This window comes from Lithobates pipiens, unplaced genomic scaffold, assembly GCF_037356315.1.
Source record: "Lithobates pipiens isolate NorthernLeopardFrog02 unplaced genomic scaffold, aLitPip1_a1.2 Scaffold_19, whole genome shotgun sequence".
NCBI lineage: Eukaryota > Metazoa > Chordata > Amphibia > Anura > Ranidae > Lithobates > Lithobates pipiens.
This window is the reverse complement of record NW_027507764.1, coordinates 422767703-422792043: the sequence shown is the minus strand read 5'-3', so window position 1 is coordinate 422792043 and position 24341 is coordinate 422767703. Positions and strand designations below refer to the sequence as shown.

The following is a 24341-nucleotide window of genomic DNA, read 5'->3' as shown; positions in this document are numbered from 1 at the left end:
AATCTGTACACAAATTGATCAAAAATACATATACAGTACAATAATCTCTGATGCTTAAGTACCCTACACGTTTCAGAGAGCCTATGTCTCCTTCTTCAGGGGTAGCTATACAGTACAGGGCAATTGTATTCAGAGAAATGTATTGAATAAGCATTAATTAAAAACAATCAGACAGGACAAGTGTGGCTGATGGCTACTTTACTCTCAAGAAACTCCCAATATGATCGCCTTAATTCAGGTGTTGCACAATGAGGCCGAATAGCTGTGAGATGTTGATAGGAGACCAAAACCTCCTAACCCCAGCAATGGTAGGCAAATAAATTGACCCAGGGGACAGCTGGGGCAAAGCAGTCAGTCCTGAGAGTGGTAATTATGGAAGATCAGCAGTTAGGCCGCGTACACACGGGCGGATTGTCTGCCCAACTAAGTTCGTCAGACAATCCGACAGACAGTCCGTCCAAATTTTGAATGAATGGACTTGACCACACACGATGAACAGACAGTCCGCTGAAAGCGTGCGCGATGACGTGTACAGCACGTACGACGGGACTAGAAAAACGACGTCCAATACACTGCAATGCAACCTTCGGCCGTGTAAATCCTTTCTGAGCATGCGCCATACTTAGTTCGTCCAACTTGCCTACACACGAGCGGACTGTCCGCTGAAACCAAGTTTGGACGGACAAAACCAAGTTTGGACGGACAAAATTACGGAAATTCCGAAAGACAAAGTCCGTCAGACTGTCCGCTGAAAAAGTCAGCTGAAGCCCACACACGAGCGGATTGTCCGCTGAAACACGGTTCAGCGGACTAAGTTGGGCAGACAATCCGCCCGTGTGTACGCGGCCTTAGGTAATAAATCTGACGAGTAATGACAGCTCCTTATATTAACCAGGGAGTCTATCAGGCGTATGACCGTCTGTCTTGTCATCCAACAAACAAATGTGGTGGAGCACTTGGTCTCCTATCAACATCTCACAGCTATTGATAAATGCAGAAAAGTTGGCGTTTACGTGATAACCTTTACTTGCTAACTAATTGCAGATGCAGCTTTCAGGATGCTGCACATTCCGTTTTCAGGTGCAACATTAACACATGTTCGTGAATGAACGGGAGACATTCAAGAGACAGCCCCATAAAGGTCTTCTGGTTACATGGCCTTGAAATACGTCATGCGACATTGCTCTTCTTTCCACAGCACTATGCAGTGAACAGCCAGCAAGACATTTTTTTCTCAACACTGCTCTTCAAAGATGTAGAATATATTCTAATAGTTTTACATAATGCAGCAACATCCACAAGTCCAAGTAGGACACCCAACGTTAGAGATGATTTATTCCTCCAAAGCAAATACACTTTTGCAAACTGGTTCTGATTATTCCAATGTTTCTTTTCTCCCTCAGTTTTTCTCCATCACTCAGCTAATGTGACCCCAACACTTGTGGCGAGGGACAGGGGAGGGTCAAACAAGGATGTTATACAGGCGACGGACATCCTCCTTATCAACTAATGCCATTGGTTGTCAGGATGCCAGCAAGCTAGAAGGTTGTAATGGTGCACAATGAAAGCCTGTGACTTAATGTAACTAAAAAGGCAGCCTTCACTCACATGCCAGCTTGTATACAATTTCTAGGCCCTTTTTCCAAGGCACCCTGGTTGAAAAGGACTGGACCCCCCAAATACAAAGAACATAACATCTTCTCTTCAATTTTATTAAGAAAACTACTACCATCTATCTCTCTAGATCTCTTGTACCCAACACACATCTCTCTGTGTCCTGGGCTGTCTACCCATGCACTTTGCAGAGTGGCAGTGGGATGCTGGATACTAACAAGATCTCTGCATTTTAGCACTTGGCACTAAAATAGACAGTGCTGTCAAGAGGAGTGATCTGTGTTTGACAGTATAAGTCAGCCTTTCAACACTTTGGATGCAGGGGCACCCATGGAATAACTAGGGAGGGAAATAGGGGAACACCTGCTAAAAATCATTATATCTATAAAACATGATACATTGGTGTGATGGCCAGAGGGATAAATGTTCCTTACACTTGTGGACATTGGAAATAATTATCCTCTTACAGATAGCTAAAGTAAATCATTGCTGTAAGTGGGAACCAATCCGAGAGGCAGAAATTTCTCATTGCCCAAGGAAACATTAGCAACTTCTAGAGGAACAGTGTTTGAGAGACCCTGGTATAAGTATAGTCGCAGCTTTATGAGGAAGGAGAGAGAGCAGTGCAAAAACATGTGATCATATAAGGGGGTTGACCACAATGACAACCAATGCTAGGGAGGAGGGTGGTGGGGAGCTGGGGTGTAAACATCATTGTCACTGCTGCACTGACTGCCAATAATGGGAGGTTAAATGTCACTACCATTGGAGATGTTATGTAAAACACTGCTACTGAGCACCAATGTTGGAAGTTATAATTGCTTCCACTGACACCAATGCCAGGGGTTATTATTGCATTCACTAACACTAATGTTGAGGGTTATTATTGCATTCACTAACACTAATGTTGAGGGTTATTATTGTATTCACTAACACCAATGCTGAGGGTTATTGTGGCCACAGACAAGATAATTACTCCAACCTTCTCCTAAATTGTGCATTGCACAAAAATTCAGCAGTACCAACATTTTCCAGCATTGAGGTGTTGTTTGTTACAGCTCAATAATTTGTAATGCCTAACTCGACCCAATGCACATCAATGTGCAAAAACATGCTGCTATTGTGCGGTCCTCTGGAATTGTTGGGCCACACTTGAAGCCTTTTATTATTTTCAAGCAGACCACCACTGCTCTCGATAGTACTTACTATATGTAGATAAAGGCAACAGATATTACTTGTGTCAAAAATGCCTACACATAAAAACACAGACATGAGCTATTATAATAAAGTGTATTTATTTAGGTGTTCTGAAATAAATAAAAAAAATAACATATCTAATTATGTGCACATTTCAACTAGCAGATTTCATGCACATGTTTTTTTTTTTTTCCACATGGATATGAAATAAATCCACCCAAATCTGGGTACTGGGGCTGACAGTGACTTGGCTTTCATTCTGGCTGGCCCTGTAATAGGAACATTTCTGTGTGTTGGTCTTTGCTCCCTCTCAAAAGGCTAAAACAAATGGTTTGCATCTGGATTCCCCAATTATGTATTTGCTTTGCCCCAATGTAGAGTCAAATCAGAGAAGTTATAAAATGGATAAAATCACTAGTTAAACTTGGGTTCTCAGCTTGTCACAACCCCTTTAAAACTTAAACATGGCATTTTTTTGTCAGTGAGCCCTGGTTCACACTGATGCGATGCGGGAAACGCACAAGATTTGCTGCATTTCCTCACATCGCACTGCATGGCAATTGCACAGCGTCCATGCGATTTTCGGCAAGTGTCTATGTTAAATTAACAACTCCCCAAAAAGAAGTGTGATAGCCAGAATCGCATCGTATGGGTGTGAACACCCATGCAATGCGATTCAGGTGCGGAAAAAAAAAACACAGGGGTCCTACACCATAAGGGATATGATTTGAGCCATACAAAATGTAGGACTTAAATTGCACCACACAGAGATCGCATGTCATGTGCACAGGAATGCTCTTTTCAGCACACACTAGTGTGAACCCAGGCTCAGTGTTCATGTCTTTTAAAAAATTCCTACATCAATTATTTCTGATAGATCAATGTTCTGTTCTCTTCTTGCCTTCTTTGGAATTGCTTTTGTTCTTTCCATGCTTACAAGATTCATCCTGAAATAATACAACAAAACAGTAAATATATAAGATTAAGCCAATTTATTTGCATATGCAATGATCAATACTAATAGACAACTATTGCTTAACAAGAACTGTTTTAGGCAGCATAACATCCAAAGCAAGAAAACAAAAAAATCCCTAATGTGCAATTTTGTAATGAATCCATCTTAAAGCAATATAAACCCAAAAACAAAATGTTAATATATTGCAGCTTAACAATTCTTCGATGTTGTGGCTGAATTTGTTTCACCTGCTGATTCCAGTAAGCAAGTTAGTTTTCAACTACCTTTTACAGACCAAGTTTTCCAGAAAAAAGTGTCTGTTAGAAGGCTGAGACAAATCATTTAACACTGACAGCAGTGCTTACAAAAAATAAAAAAATAAAACTGTTGCTGCTTACAATGGTTAGCTAGTGGCTGGCTTTAATTTGTTAGTCAAGTCCACTTAAATTTGCCTGTACATCTAATGCCCTGTACACACGGCCGGAATTTCCAACGGAAAATGTGCGATCGGATTGTGTTGTCGGAAAATCTGATCGTATGTGGGCACCAGCGGACTTTTTCCGTTGGAATTTCCGACACACAAAGTTTGAGAGCAGGATCTTAAACTTTCCGACAACAAAATCCGATCGTTTAAATTCTGATCGTGTGTAGACAATTCCGATGGGCAAAGTGCCACGCATGCTCAGAATAATTTAAGAGACCACAGCTATTGGTTACTGCCCGTTTATAGTTCCGACGTACGTGTTCTACGTCACCTTGATAGGAACGATCGGATTTTCCAACAACTTTGTCCAACCGTGTGTATACAAGACAAGTTTGGCACAAAATTCGTCTGAAAAAATCTGATGGATTTTGTTGACAGAATGTCCGACCGTGTGTACAGGGCATTATACTACCCTATCCCCAGACTGACAATGCTGCTGTCCAAAGGTCTCTGTTGCTCCTCTATCTGAAGTGCAGACACCCCAAGACAGGAAGTGAGTTACTGGCTACACACTAGGTGAAAAAAAAAATGGAAAAGGCCTAACAAAAGAAAACTATTGCAGCCACCACTTTTAAGGACTGGTAAGCTGAAAAACTATAACTTTCTTGGTTTTGGTTTGAATATTAAAGACCGCAAGACACTCAGACACAACAAAAAATTACCAAATTCTGTTGCTATGTGAAATGCAAGCTTAATAAAGTAAACAAAAAAAACATCCTTTACCTTCCCCGACTGAGCCAAATCCCCCTTTCATTTGTGTCTCACACACTCCCCTTTCAGACACTGCAGTTCACAGTGGGAGGGTTTAGTAACAGGCAGCACCAGTGTCAATCCAGAAAGCAGTGGGCAGGACTAGGTGTGGCCAGGAGCGACACAACGAGGAGGGACAATGCTGATGGCCACACCTCCTTCAAAATCTTCACACCCCACTGTAGTGCAAACAAATACAACATACATGAAAGTGGCAACTCAGCTCTGAGATCAGGAGCAGTGCAGCATACTTCGCTGGAAGGCTAATTGGGTATTTGGGAGACTTCACAGGCAGACTAAGAAAAAACAAAGTGCAGATGCACTTATAAGCGATTATGCACCCTGAGCTCATGCAACATAAATACTGACATATTTGCCTCTCCCAGAAAGGTGCCGAGTGCAGCCACCTATACACATGAATAGCCGTGCGCGACCATACTCAGATACACACCGGTACATGCGTAAACACGCGTTCTATTAGAAGAATAGAAAACATTCACCTGAATTTATCTAAATGTGTTTAATTATCCTCAGGACTTTTGTTTGTATATAACACCTGCTTTTCTGCCTGTTTTTGCACAGCATTTTCCAGGAAAATTCTATTTAATCTGGAGTCTGTACTTAAAATGACTGCACTCATAATGATCCTAAAAGGTGTGCTTCTTCCTTGTTTATTGGCGAGACACATTTTAGCTCAATCCTGTGTAATATTTTAATATTCCAATTTTAACCAGATTATAGTGAAAACTTACTGCAGAGGAAGAGTAGTTATGTTCCACTAGTATATTTCGTGCACAGTTATTTATATGCTTGAAGCGATCAGGTCCAAGAAGAATGCCTCCGTACCAACGGGATACTACCACCATTACATCTTTCACATCTAAAATCTACAAAAAACAAAAACATTCAGATACACATTTTATCATCTGTTACTATAAAACCTGAGATGTCAAAGTCAGGACAGAGTGCAAACTATTCTACAGTAGAACAATACTGGTCAATGATATTACTGTAAAGTGTCCATAAAAAGGCAAACCTTTTGGCATTATTTATTGAATGTTTAAAGTGATAATAAAAGCAGATTTTTTTTTTTAAACAACATATTATACTTACCTGCTCTGTGCGGTGGTCTTACACATAGCAGCATAGATCCTCCCCTTCTCCGGTCCCCCGGCCCCTCCCTCCTGCCAAGTATCCCCACAGTAAGCAGCTTGCTATGGGGGCACCAAAGGAGGCTTGCTCCCTGTGTACATTCACACACAGAGGGCGGCTTGGTCCCACCCCCAATTTCTCCTTATTAGCTCACCGGCTGTGATGCGATTGACAGTATTGGTTTCTGCTGCTGTCTCATCCAATGAGGAGGAAGAGACCTGGGAAAGCCACTGCTCTTGTGTGTATCAATGGATTGCGAGAAGAGGCTCAGGTAAGTATTGAGGGGGGGGGGGGGGGAATTATTGCATACGGAAGGTTTTTTACCTTCATGCATAAAAGGAAATAAGCCTGGAACCTTCACAACCACCTTAGGATTTGCCTATAATGAAACAATCACAAGATGGTGGATGGTGCTATGCAGGGGCTGGAGCTTGTATGTTTGGCTGGTAAAAGGAAAGCTTACAAAAAGGAGGAGACAAATTTCTGATATTGAGATTAAGCTACTATATATATATAGCCTCTGATACAAGTCTGCTGGTGCTGTCTTGCATGAATATACACGAGAGATTTTAATCATTGAGTTATGAGTACAGCCGGTGGTTATCATGCTGAACATCATTTAGGACATGCTATCCTTATTCTTAGTCTGGGCCTCATGCTTTAGTGATTAAATATCTCGACTACCTAGTTGTATCTTCCTTTATGACTTAACGGAATCACATACTAAGCCACTTCAGAAAGACATATGGCACACCATTCTCTACTGGTTCACCTTAGATGCATGCCACCCCCTTGTGGTCAAGACATTGAGGACCTGAAGTAGGATTTTTCGTGAAATGCATCAAACTCTCTCACACGGTAACAATACAGTTAATATTATAGTATCTGATTGGCCAATAATATCTGTATTGAACCAACGTTTTTGGGGTTTTATGAATATGTTGTGTAGAGATTTGAATTTTTGTAATAAAGACAAGACTTGTAAGCAGAATTGTCAAAATTATTTAACGATATGATTTAAAACATTTTATCCAGTAAACATTTATCATTTCTGACAAATATTGCTGTACATAGTCAGTTTTAGTGAGTTACAGGCCTTAAAAATACCCATTGTTCCATTTTTTCCTAATAAACGGCCATGTTAAATCACAACTTTAGGCTTCGGTAGCCCCTTCGTTGTCTGTCCCTTTGTTTTTCTCTGATGGAATAAAACAATTTAATCTGCCTGTTCACAATTCTTTCTAGAATGTTTACTGAGCTGCGCATGCACATCGGTGTACATTCTCAGCATACCTCTGGGCTGGAATGAATGACCTACCATGAGCATGGACAGGAGTTGCGTCATTCCCTGCCAGCTAATGACCCATCACAATGAAGAGGTCTGCTCTGGTAAGGGAGCAAGGGAAGGTATTTACAGACTTCAATTCAGCTGTAAATGTGTGGTAACCCTTGTACACACGGTCGGACATTCCGACCACAAAATCCGTTTTTTCGGACGGATTTTGTCCGAAACTGGTGTTGCATACACACGGTCGGACAAAGTTGTCAGAAAATCCAATCTTTCGTAACGTGATGACGTTCGTTCGTTACGATGGGACTACATTCAGGCTAGTAACCAATAGCTTTGGTCTCGTAATTTGATTTGAGCATGCGTGGCACTTTGTCAGATCGAAATTCTCTACAAACGATCGGACAAAGTCCGATCGGATCATGTTGTCGGAAAATTTTATATCCAGCTCTCAAACTTTGTTGGTTGGACATTCCGACAGAAAAAGTCAGATGGAGCCCACACACAGTCGGATTATCCGACAACACGCTCCGATCGGACATTTTCCATTGGAATTTCCGACCGTGTGTACAAGGGCTAAGGAAACTTTAAGGTTTATTACCTCCTTGTGGTCCGGCCTGGTGGTGTTAATAAAACCCCTCAAATAATGTGTATAGGAGGTGCCTATTTGATAAAGGGTGAATCATTTAGACTCAAAGAAAAAAGTGGGTTTAAATACTTCCAAAAAACATATTTAACACTGTCAACAAGTTTTGTAAATCTGTACAGGTCTTTTCATCATGAAGGTGTGGGACAATTCTAACGCACAGCCATTATCTTTAGATACTATCAAAGCAGTCTGAAATAAACATTGCAGAATCAGTGAGTTAGTAGGGACAGTGTCCGAGATCAGGTGAGCATAGTAGCTGGAGCTGTTTGTTTATTTTTGCTCAGTGCTGGGGGATCCGGTTATTGACTGAATGATAAATAAAACATTGTTTCTCGAAAAATAAAAAGGTGAAATAAATCAGAATATCCCAGCTTCTTTTCCCTGGGATACCTTACTGGAAAAAGAAGCCTCACAAGTGCTTCATTGGTCAGCATTGGTCATGTGGCTGTGCTGACCAATAAGCCTTTGCATTGCTAGCATTATCATGGATACTCACTCTGGGGCTGTGTATTGCAGTTTGCGAACTCCTACATTGGTAGCATCATGTGCAGCAAGGTCTGGATCGGTGGCCAGGATATTTGGAGTTCATTCACTTTTTTATTTTTTTTGAGAAGAAGTGAACTTACCCTTTGAATGTACAAACTGGAATTGGGCTTTAACTATTAACTATTGTACGCACAAATACATACGTCCTGATGGAAAAAGAGCATGTGGTGTAATGAATACCCAATCAGGTGCAATAAAAAACAAAAAACACAGCAGCACTTTTGCTTGTACATGATTGGATGATGGAACTCAACAGAGTCTTACCACATTACTAAGCTCTGGGTGAAAGTGCACGGTGCACAGTCTATTTGCCTTTGGTAAATTAATCCCAGTGTTGCATAGCAGATTACAAGAGATCGTATTTGCCTGGGGTTTCTACACCAATGTATACAAGCACACTACATTAGTCCATTTCATCTTTGACATCACATTTATCAATGGAATTCTACATACCTGCATAAGATGCAGAAGACGTTTACCAGCCGCTGTTTCTCCATCATCCTCACAGTCTTGAATAAAGCTGTTTGTCTTTTTGGAGTATATTCTGCGTATAAGAAAATACTTACTTATACAGACACAGAATACATCCTCATACCTCAATAGCCCATTAATGAAAGGACTTTGGGCTGTGTGTTATATTTGTTTTGGCATCAATTGGTATTGTTTGTATAACCAACTGCATGTCCCACTGTACATCCATATCTTCTGTAATCTGAATATTGCTTATAAATGCTCAATAAACCTCTAATATTTAAAAAAAAAAAAAAAAAGGTTGGATTCACAATCATTGCAAAAGGTGTGCAATTGTTACTATTTTCACATTAATCAATATTAATCGCCACTAAAAATTACGTTATTTTCTGTCCTCCTCAACAGTCAGGTGGTATGTGTATTTTAAACAGAGATAAGCTGTGCAATGCTCATTTACATACAGGTTTATGGTAAGAAGTATGAAAACATGGAGCGATTTAGTAAAATTCTACCAGATACACTGAATGTGCGTTGTGCATTGATCCCTTGTGTGAATTTACCAATCTAATATTCCTACACAAACGTTAAGGCTTTACAACGTAGTAAGGAAGACAGTGCATGTGTTTAAAGTCTGTAAACTCAATATACAGTTTAGTGAGTGAGAAATAAAACACAGAGTAACTATAAATGTAACTACAAACCTGTATGAATATATGTTGTGAGTCGCACTTGCAATTTTTTTGTTTTCATAAAGTTTGTTCAGTACTTGCTTCACCTACAGTTTAAAAGACATGAACATAAAAAATATGGCTTAGTCTGAGCAATCTGCAATGACATATTTTAGCTATGATCACTAATTATCATAATGTGCTTTACAGGGTGCCTAATAATTCCCCCAATCTTCCAGCACTTCAGTGGCCTTGATGCCTCATGATCTCTGCAGCCAGGTGATCTGGATTCCATTCTTCAAATGATGAAAATATGGTTGCTATAGGCAGTTGCTCCTTTATGTTCTTTCTATAGGACCTATCCACACTGTCCAACATGCTGTAATACCAATAGCATTCTGGAGTGTCAATTCATTGTCAATGGCACCTCTTCAACAGACCATCACAACACATAGGGTTAGATTTACTAAAACTGGTGCTCACAGAATCTGGTGCAGCTGTGCATAGAAACCAATCAGCTTCCAGGTTTTATTGTCAAAGCTTGAAGCGGAGTTCCAGTCCCCCAAATCACTATTTTTTTTAAACACTCCATTGTAATTGTGTACACTTAAACTGCAACCTTTAAATAATGTCATATATGTAGTCCTTGTAGTTTATGTTTAAACCATGGAAAACTAACTAGATCTCTGCTGTCGGCATCTGAGCCCTCCCTTCATTTCCGGGATTCGGTGCAGCTGGATAGCCAGCATGCACCTCCTGATCTTGCGCCTGCACAGTAATGCAACTGTGCAGCGCTTTCTCTTCCTGACAGGTTGCCATAGCAATGACGGTGGCAAAAGTTCCTGTCCCATTGCTATAGCAATCTGTTATTCAGATGACAGGCCGGAAGGTAATGGAAGCCGTGGAAAGCAGCATGGCCCCGAAACAAAAAACAAACAAACACTTGATTAGGCTAACAAATGATCTATTAGGTGCATCTGGGCATTGCAAATGTTTATTTTAAGCTACTAATAATGTGCGATTTAGTTATTCGCATGGTTTCCTGGGATAGATGACGCTGATATAACAGGAGTCCATGGGAATCACCTAGTTGCAAAATCACCTAGGCCACTGAAGCAGGAAGTGCTGTAGAAAATAAAGGAAAAAAAATGGAGTATAATACTGCAGTAAAAGCATTACAGTAAGTGAGAACAGCAATTGTCCACTAAGAATAGTAAACGCCATAAATACGGGTTGTAGGACAATTGTCTACTTGTTCTGACCTCTCTTTGAGAATCTATATAGGGGAAGAAAAGAGGGTCACACTCTGCGCCATCACAGACTCTAACTGTTAACTGCTAGGAATGCATTGCTGCACGGTAGAAAAGCACAAGCAGAGGTCTGACATGGTAGTTCATTAAGTGCTACTTACAAAATGCACACAAAATTAAGGCATTCTGCATTCATTTGCAGTACACAATACAGGACACTATGGGGTTGATTTACTAAAACTGGTGCACACATATTCTGGTGCAACTGTGCATAGTAACCAATCAGCTTCTAACTTCAGCTTGTTCAATTAAAACTGAGTTCCACCCATTTTGTAGATGTCCAATCATTGTCATGCCCATCCTGAATGGTTTTTGAAAATGCAATATTTTTTTTGTTTTTTTATTTGTAAATACCTTTTTTCTTTTTATTGTCAACGTGCCATATTCTTCAAAAAAATTTTTATTCTCCCCCCCCCAAAAAATAAATAATGTTGCGTGCATTGAAGCCCATTCATTCTGAATGGGCTGCCTCAACCTGCATGCCAAAACACATGGAAAATGTGCAGCACAGTAAATGGGCCTAAATGTTTAACAAGCATAGCCACTGTAACCCTGGTAGTTTTTAAGTTTCCAAACTTAGTTTTCCTGACACCATTTGCCAACTAGTGATGAACTAATTAGTTTAAAAACTAAGTGATCAACAAACTGAAAATGTTTTCCTTATAAACACATGCATTTATGTTCCTCCAGTCTGTAGAGAATCACATATTTCATGAAACACAATTTCCTGGATTCTTGCTATGCATACTTCTCTGCTGATCAACATGTAAATAGTTAGGAGGGTCAAAAAGTGCAGAATTAGCGATTTTCTGAATTCGACCATCCTTGTTGCTAAGAGATATATTTTTTTTTTTATTGCGTGTGCTTTTTGGCAGCTTAAAATACAAAGTAAATTTAACTGGCATTTACTGTGTTCACCCTGCATTTTCCAGTTTCTGAAAGGTGCTTATATCTTTTGCATGCATACCCTTTCATTTTATTTGATCCTTTTATTAATTAGTTCTCCTAAAGACTATGTAAAGGAAGGCCAATCTAATGAAATTATAAAGCATATATAATTACTAAACAAGTAATTTTAAAGCAAAAGTAAAGCATCATGGCCACACAATGTGTAGAGCCCCTTTCAGGCTGCTATAGTATGGTAAGGTGGCAGTTGGGAGGCAGTAAAACCACATCTTAACTGAACATTTTTACTGCTGCATAGGTGAAAATCCCTTAGATATGTTAATTTCCATTCCCAAAATACTGCACCAATCCAAGAAAAATACCTTGGCACACCTTGCATTTAAGCCTCACGCACATCGGAAGCCTAGTCCATGTGTTTGTGTGCCCAGGAGGAACAGGTGCAGTATACAGCCCCCTGCTAGCAGCCCATCAAAATCTACAGTGCCTTGCGAAAGTATTCGGCCCCCTTGAACTTTTCAACCTTTTGCCATATTTCAGGCTTCAAACATAAAGATATAAAATTTTTATTTTTTGTGAAGAATCACCAACAAGTGGGACACAATTGTGAAGTGGAACAAAATCTATTGGATAATTTAAACTATTTTAGCAAATAAAAAACTGAAAAGTGGTGCGTGCAAAATTATTCAGCCCCTTTACTTTCAGTGCAGCAAACTCACTCCAGAAGTTCAGCGAGGATCTCTGAATGATCCAATGTTGTCCTAAATGACTGATGGTGATAAATAGAATCCACCTGTGTGTAATCAAGTCTCTGTATAAATGCACCTGCTCTGTGATAGTCTCAGGGTTCTGTTGAAAGCGCAGAGAGCATCATGAAGACCAAGGAACACACCAGGCAGGTCCGTAATACTGTTGTGGAGAAGTTTAAAGCCGGATTTGGATACAAAAAGATTTCCCAAGCTTTAAACATCCCAAGGAGCACTGCGCAAGCGATCATTTTGAAATGGAAGGAGTATCAGACCACTGCAAATCTACCAAGACCTGGCCGTCCCTCTAAACTTTCAGCTCAGACAAGGAGAAGACTGATCAGAGATGCAGCCAAGAGGCCCATGATCACTCTGGATGAACTGCAGAGAACTACAGCTGAGGTGGGAGAGTCTGTCCATAGGACAACAATAAGTTGTACACTGCACAAATCTGGCCTTTATGGAAGAGTGGCAAGAAGAAAGCCATTTCTCAAAGATATCCATAAAAAGTCTTGTCTGAAGTTTGCCACAAGCCACCTGGGAGACACACCAAACATGTGGAAGAAGGTGCTCTGGTCAGATGAAACCAAAATCAAACTTTTTGCCCACAATGCAAAACGATATGTTTGGCGTAAAAGCAACACAGCTCATCACCCTCAACACACCATCCCCACTGTCAAACATGGTGGTGGCAGCATCATGGTTTGGGCCTGCTTTTCTTCAGCAGGGACAGTGAAGATGGTTAAAATTGAGGGGAAGATGGATGCAGTCAAATACAGGACCATTCTGGATGAAAACCTGTTGGAGTCTGCAAAAGACCTGAAACTGGGACGGAGATTTATCTTCCAACAAGACAACGATCCCAAACATACAGCAAAATCTACAAAGGAATGGTTCACAAATAAACGTATCCAGGTGTTAGAATGGCCAAGTCAAAGTCCAGACCTGAATCCAATCGAGAATCTGTGGAAAGAGCTGAAAACTGCTGTTCACAAACGCTCTCCATCCAACCTCACTGAGCTCGAGCTGTTTTGCAAGGAAGAATGGGCAAGAATTTCAGTCTCTCGATGTGCAAAACTGATAGAGACATACCCCAAGCGACTTGCAGCTGTAATCGCAGCAAAAGGTGGCTCTACAAAGTATTAACGCAAGGGGGCCGAATAATTTTGCACGCCCCACTTTTCATTTTTTTATTAGTTAAAAAAAGTTTCATAAATCCAATAGATTTTGTTCCACTTCACAATTGTGTCCCACTTGTTGGTGATTCTTCACAAAAAATAAAAATTTTATATCTTTATGTTTGAAGCCTGAAATGTGGCAAAAGGTTGAAAAGTTCAAGGGGGCCAAATACTTTCGCAAGGCACTGTATGTGTGGTACTCGTGTCTTTAGGGTTGATACATTTAAATGGCACTGAGACTGGACAAATGTATGTTTTGTTCAGGAAACAGCTGATGAAGTCTGTATGACATTAGTTTTATGATGAAATAACATGATTCAAGACTAAAGAATGAAAACAGAAGAGAACGTTTCTTATCGTACTCACCTGAGCAGGGCTTGTCACTGGAGCCAAGTGTGCCTGGAACGTACTTCTTCTGTCACTTATTGTTTCCCCATGTAGTATTGTTGGAACCTCTTGTTCAGTGTCTACAAAACAATGTAAAACTAAGTAAGCAAAATGTAGTTGTAGTTGAACAAGTAAGAGCAAGAAGACTATAATGTAGAATTGAAGAACAACTAAAAACATTTATATAACAACTTGACATTTGGTTGCCCCCACACCCACATGCATAGGAAGGTAGCTACTTCTTTAGCCTAGGGAAAAGTAAAGAGAGGAAATACGTACCTTATTTCTCTTTCCCCCGGGAGTTGGTAATCTCTACCATTGTCCTCTGCTCCTGAAATGTAGGAAGGCCCTCGACGTCTTGCAACCAGATGAGTGGCAAGGAGGAGTGACTTCATTGGATTGATCGTACTCCGGGAAGGAACCCTGTAGGTGTGAGGAATAGGGTATGTCTTCTTATTCTCGACCCCCCTGGACTAGAATGGTCACATGATTGGGCAGTCCTTCTTGCCCCCTGGGCATAAATACCCTGCTATATGGTCAACAGGGCTAATCAGGAAGGGTTTAAATGTCTGACACCGATATGGTCATCCCTTTGCTGCCCCATCCTCTCAGAAAGCTTTCGGTGTTAGTTTGAGAGCAGTATGCAATAGAGCCTTGGCTGGCTTACAGTGCTTCCTCTCCTCCCGATCTTAGACTAGCTGTTTAGGGAATTACAGGACACAAATATAAATACAGTACATACATCTACTAATGCATAGACTATATAGAAATATGTTTATATTTTTAAGGAGTACATAACTACATTAAATGTTTTTTTTATATAGGTCTATAATTCAGGTTTAAGAGTGAGTTATGGCTTACTGGCTTAGTTTCCTCATTTATCCAAATGTTCTTTTTCTTCACAGTACCAATACCTACTCTGCTCTCAAAGCTAACTCGGAAGTCTGGGGAATTCCCATCATTAAAATACCTGCAGTAGGAATTTGTGGGAAGGACATTGTTCTGGCTATGCATCTTTTTCTAAAGACCATCTTGACAGTTGACACAAATTAGGGAACAATGTAGACAGGTATAACGCCTTCAGTTTTTACTGTCTGCGTCTAATGTAATGGTAATGCATAGAGATAAGTGATCCCTGTGCATGTCAACATCGCTCCTCCTTTGCATAAAAAGGATGACAGAATAAAGCAGTTTACGTATACTTTTTCGTTTCTGTGCTCAGTTGTATCATCTAATGGAAGCTCAGTACAGTTACTTTTGGAATACACAGTAAAAAGAGGAAAATATAAAGTGCATATTACATGATCCCTTTATATTGTTACCAGTATTGTCAGCCCTGACAGGAGTTTCCCTTTAAACAATGCTACCTTCTGTCTATGACTAGTACACAATGGATAAATTTAAATCACAATGTACCTTCAAAAGTGTCTAAAAGTCCAAAAACAGCTGAGTTAGCAAACAAGTTATTTAATAGCTCAGAACTTGAGGCTATTTCATCATCATCATCAGCGTCAGTTTCTTCTGTTGCAGCTTTCAATGTTGGACCTGTAAAGACAAAATTTTGGTCTTTATCACACACACACAAAAAAATATTGAAAAAAAAAAAAAATATATATATATATATATATATATATACCGTATTTTTCGGACTATAAGGCGCACGTAAAAGCCTAAATTTTCTCATAAAATCGACCGTGCGCCTTATAATCCGGTGCGCCTTATATATGACCTTCGTGGAAAAAGCCACCCGGTCTCTTACCGTAAACTGACGTACCGTAAACCTCTCTTAGGTTGTTCTACTGCGTGACTGATAGCGATGAGTTTGAAATCCGCTTCGTAAGCATGTCTCTTAACAGGAGCCATTTTTGGGGCAGCGGGTATACTGTAGAAAATGAACGAATGAATGCGCACACCTCCTGACTAAGATGGCCGTAATGCCCAATCCAAGCAGTGCAGCTTCGTGAGCATTACGGCCATCTTAGTCAGGAGGTGTGCGCATTCATTCGTTCATTTTCTACGGTATACCCGCTGCCCCAAAAATGGCTCCTGTTAAGAGACATGCTTACGAAGCGGATTTCAAACTGAAGGCTATCAGTCATGCAGTAGAGCATGGAAATAGAGTAGCTGCGAGAGAATTCAACATTAATGAATCAATGGTACGAAAGTGGAGGAAGCAAGAAGATGCCCTGCGCCAGGTAAAGAAGACCAAACTGAGTTTCCGAGGAAACAAAGCAAGATGGCCACGGTTGGAGGACAAAATTGAACAGTGGGTTATTGAACAGAGAACCGCAGGTAGAAGCGTCTCTACTGTCTCTATTCGACTCAAAGCAACAGCGATCGCACGCGACATGGAGATCAACGACTTTCGAGGAGGTCCCTCTTGGTGCTTCCGTTTCATGAAAAGGCGGAATCTCTCTATCCGCACAAGAACCACTATGTCACAGCAACTGCCAAAGGATTACGAAGAAAAGATGGCCATTTTCCATACCTACTGCAAGAACAAGATCAATGAACAGAAAATCCGACCAGAGCACATCACCAACATGGACGAGGTCCCCCTTACCTTTGATATCCCTGTAAACCGTACTGTCGAGAGAACAGGGACCAGTACGGTATCTATACGCACTACAGGAAACGAAAAGTCATCCTTCACTGTAGTTCTCGGTTGCCAGGCTAATGGCCAGAAACTACCACCCATGGTAATTTTCAAGAGGAAGACTCTGCCAAAAGAAAAGTTTCCGGTTGGCATCATCATCAAGGCTAACCCGAAGGGCTGGATGGACGAGGAGAAGATGAGTGAGTGGCTGAGAGAGGTTTACGTCAAGAGACCGGGCGGCTTTTTCCACGAATCTCCATCCCTATTGGTCTGTGACTCCATGCGCGCCCATCTGACAGATACTGTCAAAGCCCAAGTGAAGAAAACTAATTCGGTGCTTGCCATCATTCCAGGTGGATTAACCAAAGAACTGCAGCCACTAGATATAGGTGTCAACAGGTCGTTTAAAGTTAAACTGCGAGCTGCGTGGGAGCATTGGATGACAGAAGGCGAACACACATTCACCAACACAGGGAGGCAACGCCGGGCGAGTTACGCCACTATCTGCCAGTGGATCGTGGATGCCTGGGCGAAGGTATCAGTCACCAGTGTAATCCGAGCTTTCAAGAAGTCCGGAATTATCACTGAACAGCTAAGTACCGGTACCGATGACAGCAACGAGCCTGACTCGGATACTGATGAGAATGATGAGAGGGATACGGGCGTGCTTGATGCCGAAATCGCCCAATTGTTAAACTCAGACACTGAAGATGAAGAATTTGATGGATTTGCGGGAGAAGAATAAAGTGAAAAAGTGAGTGTCTGGTTTTGTACGGTATTCACCGGTAACTGAACAGTGTTAATAGTTATTGAAGAATAAAGTGAAAAAATAATTGTCTGGTTTTGTATTTAATTGAACAGTGTTAAGAGTTATTGTTATAGACCATTTTATGGTTATTGCTAAAGAGTTGAATAAAATTTGACTTACAGTACCGCATCCGAGTTGTGTTTCATTAAATGCGCCTTATAATCCAGTGCGCCTTATAGTCCGATGCGCCTTATATATGGAAATATCCATTATATTAGCCGGTCGTTGCTAGTGCGCCTTATAATCCGGTGCGCCTTATCGTCCGAAAAATACGGTATATATATATATATATATATATATATATATATATATATATATATATATTCACATGAGTGAGAATTTACAAATGTTTCTAGACAGCTACGTCTAGCAGTAACCAACATCAACCAAAAATGATTGCAACAGTAACACTAGAGTCCAACCAACAGATATTTGTTATTGTCCTTTTCACATCACCATTGTGCTTTGCAGGACTTTACTGAAAGAATGATCAGAATACGTACATAAGGAAAGGCCTATGTATAAAGGAAAAATTTATTTTATTTCTCTGGATTTCGAACTTTGGATTCTCCTGCCATCAAAAAAAAAAAAAAAAAAAAAAAAAAAAACATTGCTCAGTTTATTCCCCTCTGCTGTATTTCCCTCAGATTTTTGAAATGAACCAACCTTTCTAGATAAAATCTGCCTGTTGTCTTCCAACCTTGAAGAGATGGTTCACATCAAGAATTGGACACAAACGCGTTGTGCACGTTCCTGTGTGATTCACATGCCATTCGGTTGCTGTGCAATTTCAGAATATTCATTTGAATGGGCTAAAATCACGCCGGATCGCACCAAAAGTGCATGCACTACTTTACAAAATCCACAGCAACTGGATTACATGGTACTACCGTACCTTGTGATCTGCTTCAGGCAACTGCACTGTGTTTTCAACCTGCATTTACAGTGTCCTTAAGTTAATATTGACACCTGCTTCAGATCTCAAGTGATCGCTTTAAACACGGTGAGGGAAACTCGCAAGGAACACGGCACGGCTGCGTCATGTTCAGGTGTGTACTGGCCCTAAGGCTAGGTTCACACTGCTGCAATCAGATTTTGATCGGATTTTTAGCAAGGTTATGTGATGCAGCTTGGATATGGTTTGTATATTTCATGGGGCCAGAATAATGCTGGAATCGCACCAAAGTAGCACAGGACTGTTTTCCATAATCACGCTGCATTGATGTGAATGGGCACCATTGAAAACAATGTGATTTGTCAACTCCCATTTGAAATAGCACTAGTGTGAACCAGGCATCAACATGTTTTTATAACATGGTTTCTATCTTTATTAACAAGCCCCATTTGCAACATTTTATTCTGTTTTGTAACCTTTCATAACAAGGCATTATTCTCTTTTGTGAAATGGCATTAGTCTATTGTTCACAACATAGCAACACTTTTGAAATGGCCTTATTTTTTTTGTGACATGGATTCTGAAGCTTAGCATTGATAGAAGCATTGGTCCCAATCAAGCTATTTGCTTCGGAACGCCTGTGTCCTCATAGAAGCTGAGTATGATCATTTGGCTCTTTTTTGAACTGTCCATGTGATCCTCAGCCAACTGTGACTGTTCCAAGCTCAGGCTTTGCTGCTACTTACAAGATATAACACGTGTTTAAAATTGTCTCATAAACTAAAACTTATTTTTCTAAAAAAACAAAAAAAGAAAAAAAAACTTACAGTGCTTCTTATTCATGGTCACATACGTTTTTGTTTTAAAGGACATAACCATATACCAACCTGGATGAGAAGTCTTAGATTTCTCCACCAAGAATTCTCTGATCTTCTCCACCCACTGATAGAGGATGTTGTCACCAAGATTTTGCCTACAGCCACAACACAGTATTTCCATGTATTACAGAACATTTTGAAAAAAAAAAAGAAGCAATTTATTTAGAGGGTGAGAAAACAGAATCCTTTATACAGTTGTGTATTTCTTCCTTGATCATTAGGGTTCTTCAAAAAGAACAAGCTGTTCTGTTGATGTAGCAGTTAGAGGGTTGAGACAAACCATTTACCAAAAGACAGGGAGCTAACAACGATCAGCTTTTATTTACATAAAACCTTTATTCCAAAAGGCAAAAAAAAACAATGTGCTGTAACTGCTTATAAAGTGTTAGCTGGAGTTCATCTTCAATGCATTGGTGTATCTAAATCTGCTAGCACATCTGATACTCCCCTCCCCCGTGACTAACACTGCTGCTGTCAAAATATCGCCCCTGTGCTCCTTCATCCAGAGTGGGGGCACTCAAATACAGGAGATGTGTTACTGGCCAGATCCCCATATGTAAACAGAGGGGGGAAAAAAACCTAAAAAACAAAACTAATGCAGCCACTATATCTAAGAATTGGTAAGCTAAATAGCCGTGTACAAAAGATGTCTCAAATACTATTTTTCACAATCTGCTGCTTCAGTGTTTTTAGATGTTTTTGTCTGATGTTACTATGCTATACTGAAGTATAATTACAAACATTTCATAAGTGTCAAAGGCTTGTATTGATAATTACATGAAGTTTATGCAAAGAGTCAATATTTGCAGTGTTGACCCTTCTTTTTCCAAGGCTTCTAGAATTCACCCTGGTATGCTGTCAATCAACTTCTGGGCCTGACTGATGGCAGCCCATTCTTGCATAATCAATGCTTGGAGTTTGTCAGAATTTGTGGGGGTTTTTGTTTACCCCCCACAAGTTCTCAATGGGATTAAGGTCTGGGAAGTTTCCTGGCCATGGTCCCAAAATTTCAATGTTTTGTTCCCCAAGCCACTTCGTTATCACTTTTGCCTTATGGCGAGGTGCTCCATCATGCTGGAAGAGGCATTGTTCTTCAAACTGTTCTTGGATGGTTGGGAGAAGTTGCTCTCGGAGGATGTTTTTGTACCATTCTTTATTCATGACTGTGTTCTGAATGGTCTCAGGATGCTTTACTGTTGGCATGACACAGGACTGATGGTAGCACTCACCTTTTCTTCTCCGGGTGCCCCAAACAATAGGAAAGGGCTATGATCAGAGAAAATGACTTTACCCCAGTCCTCAGCAGTCCAATCCCTGTAACTTTTGTAGAATATCAGTCAGTCCCCGATGTTTTTCCTGGAGAGAAGTGGCTGTTCATTCAGCTGCGGGATCAGGGCATCACCAGTGCAGAACTTGCTCAGGAATGGCAGAAGGCAGCTGTGAGTACATCTACACGCTCAGTGAGAAGACTTTTGGTGGATTGCCTGGTGTCAAGAAGGCAAGCAAAGAAGCCACTTCTCTCTAGGAAAAACATCAGGGACAGACTGATATTCAGCAAAAAGTACAGGGATTGGACTGCTGAGGACTGGGGTAAAGTCCTGGTGCTTGCTGGACCTTCCTGGGCGCCCTGAAGCGTCTTCAGAAATGCAGTGGAAATGTTTTTTTTTATGGGATTAAGTTCATTTTCATGGCAAAGAGGGATTTTGCAATTAATTGCAAATCATCTGATCACACTTCATAACATTCTGGAGTATATGCAAATTCCCATCATAAAAATTGAGGCAGCAGACTTTGTGAAGATTAATATTTGTGTTGTTCTCAAAACTTTTGGCCATGGCTGTATATGATATCTTTGGTTTTGGGTTTAATACCACTTTAACCACTTGCTGACCTGCTCACGCAGATATATTGTGGCAGGTTGGCTCTCCTGTGCAAATTGACATACCTGTACGTCAGTCCGTAAAAGCAGGATAGCGGGCACACCTGCGCCGCCTCGATGTCTGCTGTGAGGAGAGGCAGAACGGGGAACTGTAAACAAGGCCTAGTGACATGACAGGGATCTACTGCTCCCAGTGATTGGGAGCAGTGATCTCTGTCATGTTTCAGTAAGCCCATCCCCCCTACAGTTAGAACACGCTGAGGGAAACACAATTAACCCCTTGATCGCCCCCTAGTGTTAACCCCTTCCCTGCCAGTGTAATTTTTACATTGATCAGTGCATTTTTTTTAGCACTGATCAATGTAATAATGTCACTGGTCCCCAAAAATTAAATTTTTACCAAAAATATGTAGAGGAATATATATCATCCTAAACTGATGAATAAATTTTGCTTTTTTTTATTTTTTGGGGATATGTATTATAGCAGAAAGTAAAAAAAAAAAAAAAAAAGGTGTTTTTTTGCAAAATTGTCTGTCTTTTTTGTTTATAGTGCAAAAAATAAAAACCGCAGATACCACCAAAAGCACTATTTGTGGTAAAAAAAATAATGTAATTGTGTTTGGGTACATCGTCGCACGTCCACGAAACTGTCAGTTAAACTGACGCAGTGCATTATCGCAAAAAAATGCCCTGGTCATTAAGGGGGCAAATCCTTTCCGGGGGCTGAAGTGGTTAGAAAGGTTAAAGAGGTTGTAAACCTGTAGAAAAAAAAGACCCTGAAAGACAAAGGCATAATGAGCTAGTATGCATCACGTATTAGCTCATTATGAAATACTTTCCTTTGAACAAAGCTGTTGCAGCGGTCCCTGCACACCATTGTCACAGCCGACATCTTTCCCGGTGCTGTGATTGCACGGAACCGCAATGACGTCACGGCACCAGCTTGGAAGGAACAGCACCCGTGGCCCGTTCCTTCAGGAGCACATGCGCCAGTGATGTCACTGGCTGCATGCACTGGAAATATCTCCTAAACTGTACAGGTTTAGGAGAATTTTTCACTACCTATAGGTAAGCCTCATTATAGGCTTACCTATAGATACAAGTCTACAGAGGAAGTTTACTTCCTATTTAATTGCAGGTAAAATCTGAAGTCACCGCTACAAATTACAAATGGTCAGGAGTTGGAAGTAAAACCTCTTTAATCCCCCTAGCACTAAATTAAATTGGACTTTACACTTAAAGCGTATCCATACACAAATGTTCAGCTTCAGCTAAAATAAGCATGCTGCTTACAAAATCTTGGTTTAGTATACAGTAATGGTGTAAGAGTTCTGTATGAAGGATAACATCAGAAGCCTAAAATGTATAATAAACATACATGCTCCTGGCACTCACAGGAAAATGTCTTCGAGATAATTTGATAAAGTCATTCGATCTTCACCCCTGAGCCATGGAGCACTATAAATACATACAATAAGGATATGTTATTTATTTCTATACGTTTATATATCAATATTGTAAGTATACAAAGATAATAAAAAATAAAATGCTAAATACTCTTTACAACACTTAAGCCTAGACTTCTCTCAGGTTTGGAAAACGGCTTAAAGCCCAGTTTTGTATTTTATTCTAAATATGATAATTTTGCCTTGTGTATGAATGATCACAGTAGGACAGACGTAATATATAGGCCCATATTTTATTTGTAGTATAAAAATATGATCTGACACATAAAAAAAAAAACCCTTTTAAACAAACATGTCATACTTGCTCTGTGCAAGGGTTTTGCCTCAGCCCTGCCCCCTGGCTCTTGTGACACTGGATTTGATTGACAGATTGATAGCAGCGGGAGCATTGGCTCACTCTGCTATCAATCTGTCCAATGAGGACCTGAGACAGCGGCTGGAGCTGCTGTGCTCGGCCCCATCGCTGGAACAATCAGGTTCAGGTAAGTAAAAGGGGAGTCTGGGTGGGCTGATGCACTACAGAAGGTTTTTCACCTTAATGCAAAGGAAGCATTAGGCTGAAAAACCATGAGGGTTTACAACCCCTTTAACCACTTTCAGACCGGACCAATTTGCTGGTCAAAGACCAGACCACTTTTTGCGATTAGGCAATGCGTCGCTTTAACTGACAATTGCGCGGTCGTGCGACGTGGCTCTCAAACAAAATTAACGTCCTTTTTTTCCCACAAATAGAGCTTTCTTTTGGTGGTATTTGATCACCCCTGCGGTTTTTATTTTTTGCGCTATAAACAAAAATAGAGCGACAATTTTGAAAAAAACGCATTATTTTTTACTTTTTGTTATAATAAATATCCCCCAAAAATATATAAAAAAACTTTTTTTCCCTCAATTTAGGCCGATACGTATTCTTCCACATATTTTTGGTAAAAAAAAACGCAATAAGCGATTATTGATTGGTTTGCGCAAAAGTTATAGCGTTTACAAAATAGGGATAGTTTTATAGCATTTTAATTAATAATTTTTTATTATTTTTTTTGTTTACTAGTAATGGCGGCGATCTGCGATTTTTATTGTGACTGCGACATTGTCGGGGACCCATCGGACATTTTTGACACATTTTTGGGACCATTGTCATTTATACAGTAATCACTGCTATATAAATGCAGTGATTCCTGTGTAAATGACACTGGCAGTGAAAGGGTTAACCAGTGGGTGGCAGTGTAGGGGTTAAGTGTTCCTAGGGGTGTGTTACTAACTGTGGGGGGGTTGGGCTTTCATTTAGTGTACACTGATCTCTGCTCCAATCACATGGAGCAGAGATCAGCGTCACTAGTTGCTAGGCAGAATGGAAAAATGTTGTTTATACAGCATTTCCTCCATTCGGCCGCTCCGTGAGACGATCGCGGGGATGCCCGCGGCGATCGAGTCCGCGGGTCCCGCGACTGGACTCACGGGGGTCCCGACCAGCGCGGGAGCGCGCCGCCGCCGGCGCGCTCCCGACGGCAGGGCGGCATCGAATAT

At 40.6% G+C, this 24341-nt stretch overlaps 1 protein-coding gene across 1 annotated transcript in view; it reads right to left on the bottom strand.

The window, feature by feature from the left end:
* Positions 1-2890: 2890 nt before the first annotated feature.
* The window catches only part of IMPACT (impact RWD domain protein), a 29022-nt gene continuing 7571 nt past the window's right edge, over positions 2891-24341 (bottom strand). The window contains exons 4-11 of the mRNA XM_077492586.1: positions 22750-22812; positions 19485-19570; positions 15715-15843; positions 14278-14378; positions 9808-9881; positions 9089-9179; positions 5753-5887; positions 2891-3758 (exon numbers count right to left, since the gene is read on the bottom strand). Of these exons, the coding sequence (XP_077348712.1) occupies positions 3690-3758; positions 5753-5887; positions 9089-9179; positions 9808-9881; positions 14278-14378; positions 15715-15843; positions 19485-19570; positions 22750-22812 (748 nt within the window). The 3' untranslated portion in view covers positions 2891-3689. The remainder of the gene's footprint in view (positions 3759-5752; positions 5888-9088; positions 9180-9807; positions 9882-14277; positions 14379-15714; positions 15844-19484; positions 19571-22749; positions 22813-24341) is intronic.